Source organism: Crocodylus porosus, unplaced genomic scaffold (genome assembly GCF_001723895.1).
Source record: "Crocodylus porosus isolate Cpor-Errol unplaced genomic scaffold, CroPor_comp1, whole genome shotgun sequence".
Classification (NCBI taxonomy): Eukaryota; Metazoa; Chordata; order Crocodylia; family Crocodylidae; genus Crocodylus; species Crocodylus porosus.
The window spans coordinates 15516952-15519394 of record NW_017728951.1 but is presented as its reverse complement, the minus strand read 5'-3'; the positions used below and the strand labels follow the sequence as shown (position 1 = coordinate 15519394).

The window sequence follows — 2443 nt, the reverse complement described above, 5'->3', positions numbered from 1 at the left end:
GTCTGTGCGCAATAAAAAAAATCACGTGGTTCATTTATAGAGAGCTAGGATTAAAACTCCCGCACTTCACCTTAAAAAAAAAAAAAAAAAAAAAAAAAGGCGGCGCACTAGCATTAGGACTGAACGGGGTACTACTTCAGCTGCAAATCGGGTGTAGGCAATACTGGCTCACTGTCACTGGAGACCACTGTGATTTATTCATATGCACAAAAGTATCATACAAAGTCTTCATCCACTACCGCTTAGATGCTAACCATTGTGCCTGTGCCCATCATGACAACTGCCCCTGTCAGTGCCAATCTGGGTGCATAGTCCAAAATGTAGACCTTAATCTGGAAAGGTTACAATACACGTGGAAACAGGGGTGGCCAGTGTGCAGCACACATGCCACGAGTGACACAGGCAGCTTCTTTGTGTGGCCCACAGTAGATCAGCGAGGGGACGGGCAGTACAGCACACACAGCAAAAAGCAGAGCACCAGATGGGGCCAGGAAGCACAGGGCACGGAAATGAAAGCTGAGCAGCAGACTGAGCAGGGAGGACACGGCGGGGAACAGAAAGAAAAGCAGATTGGACAGGGAAAGGGGATTGGAGTGGCACTTGGGGAAGGTGTGGGTCTAATTTGTGGCATGCCTAACAAAAAGGTTTTTCCATCTAGCAAACTACACGTAATAAATCACAATGCATGTTCCTTTTCTATTTAGGCTTGGATCCGGCTGGGCCTTATTTCCATTCCACGCCTCCCACGGTCAGGCTGGATCCTTCCGATGCAGAATTTGTTGATGTCATTCACAGTAATGCTGGTCGCTTGTTTTTTGACTTTGGTAAGTTTTTGCGTGGAGACCGATCCACTGAGCTTGCCAGCTGCCATTTAGAAGGCAGTCAGCCCTGAACACATCACATATTACAGCTGTTGGAATCATTGAGCCCTCTGGACATCTGGATTTTTACCCAAATGGCGGGAGAATAATGCCAGGATGTCCACTACTTCGGGAACAACCTGTAAGTCGCGATGTCAACGAGGTAATGAGAGGTAAGTAGATTTCAAATATTCAATACCTGACTGTACACAAGAGTCTGATATAAAGGCTGGGTTAATCCTTTGGATTTCTGAATGGGAACACTGTGTAATTATCAATGCTTTAAGGAAGGGAAAAGATATCCAATACAGTGTATGGATAAACATGAGTTACAGATGCTTTAAAAGAGGGGCGAGAGTTGCTGCTGTTGAGCAGACGTCACCCCTTTTATCTGCGTGATCCTGCAGTGATACAAGTTAGCTACCTGGCACTAACTTTGACTCCTAATGAATCTGTTTTGTTATAGGATCAGGAGAAAATCAGCCAGGCATGACAGCTAGGCCATAACAGCTTGCACATGTATGTTTTATTGTTGGTACAATTATGAAATATGAGCCCGTTTTCTGACCAACTCTTTTGAACAGGCACGCTGGGTGCACAGACCAATGTACTTTGCCTTCACTCCTCACTCTAGTTTAAATTACACATTCAGCAAATCATTTATGTACCGTACTATTTAGTGTTCATGCTGTGCTTGTAAAGTGATTTGAGAACGCTGTGTAGCGGGTACGTCTACACGAGACGCTAACTGCGCAGTAGCCTAATAACACTGTGCACAGCAGCATGCCGGACAAACCCCGTGCTAATGCGCTACTCTGCAGTTAGCAATGCTAGAAAGCCATGCACCAGCGCTCCTGCTCAGTGGCAGCAGTTACTGGGCGTTTATTTAGTACTTGGTTATGCAAGTACGAAACTTAATGTTCAGTGACTGTGGCACATTAACGAAAGCATAGATGCAGCCAGTAACTGCTCACCAAGCACTTCTGAGACGGTCGGTACGTGGAGTACCATGATCCCATTTTTTATACATGTTAATTGACTTGTGTAAAGTTACAGTTTCATAGTTGGTCAGGTCAGAAGGGACCTGAGCAGATCATCAAGTCCGACCCCCTGCCATGGCAGGAAAGAGTACTGGGGTCAAATGACCCCAGCAAAGTATTTGTCTAGCCTTATCTTAAAGACCCCCAGGGTAGGAGCCAGCACCACTTCACTTGGAAGTTGGCTCCAGATCCTAGCCGCCCTGACAGTGAAGTCGCACTTCCTGATGTCTAACCTAAACCTACCCTCTGCCAGCTTGTGACCGTTATTCCTGGTCACTCCTGGCGGTGCTTGGGGGAACAGAGACTCCCCCAGTGCCTGCTGGTCCCCCCTGACAAGTTTGTAACAGGCCACAAGATCCCCCTCAGCCTTCTCTTCTGGAGGCTGAACAGGTTCAGGTCCCGTCGCCTCTCTTCATAGGGCCTGCCCTGCTGTCCCCGGATCATGCGGGTGCCCTCCCCTGGACCCTCTCCATGCTGTCCACATCCCTCCTGAAGTGCGGCGCCCAGAACTGGACGCAGTACTCCAGCTGCGGCCTGACCAGT

At 48.0% G+C, this 2443-nt stretch overlaps 1 protein-coding gene across 1 annotated transcript in view; it reads left to right on the top strand.

The window, feature by feature from the left end:
• Nucleotides 1–1367, top strand: part of LOC109323808 (pancreatic lipase-related protein 2-like) — a 13006-nt gene extending 11639 nt beyond the window's left edge. Inside the window, exons 6-8 of the mRNA XM_019555472.1 lie at nucleotides 705–824; nucleotides 911–1033; nucleotides 1327–1367. Coding sequence (XP_019411017.1) covers nucleotides 705–824; nucleotides 911–1033; nucleotides 1327–1367 — 284 coding nt within the window. The remainder of the gene's footprint in view (nucleotides 1–704; nucleotides 825–910; nucleotides 1034–1326) is intronic.
• The last annotated feature ends 1076 nt before the right edge of the window (nucleotides 1368–2443 follow it).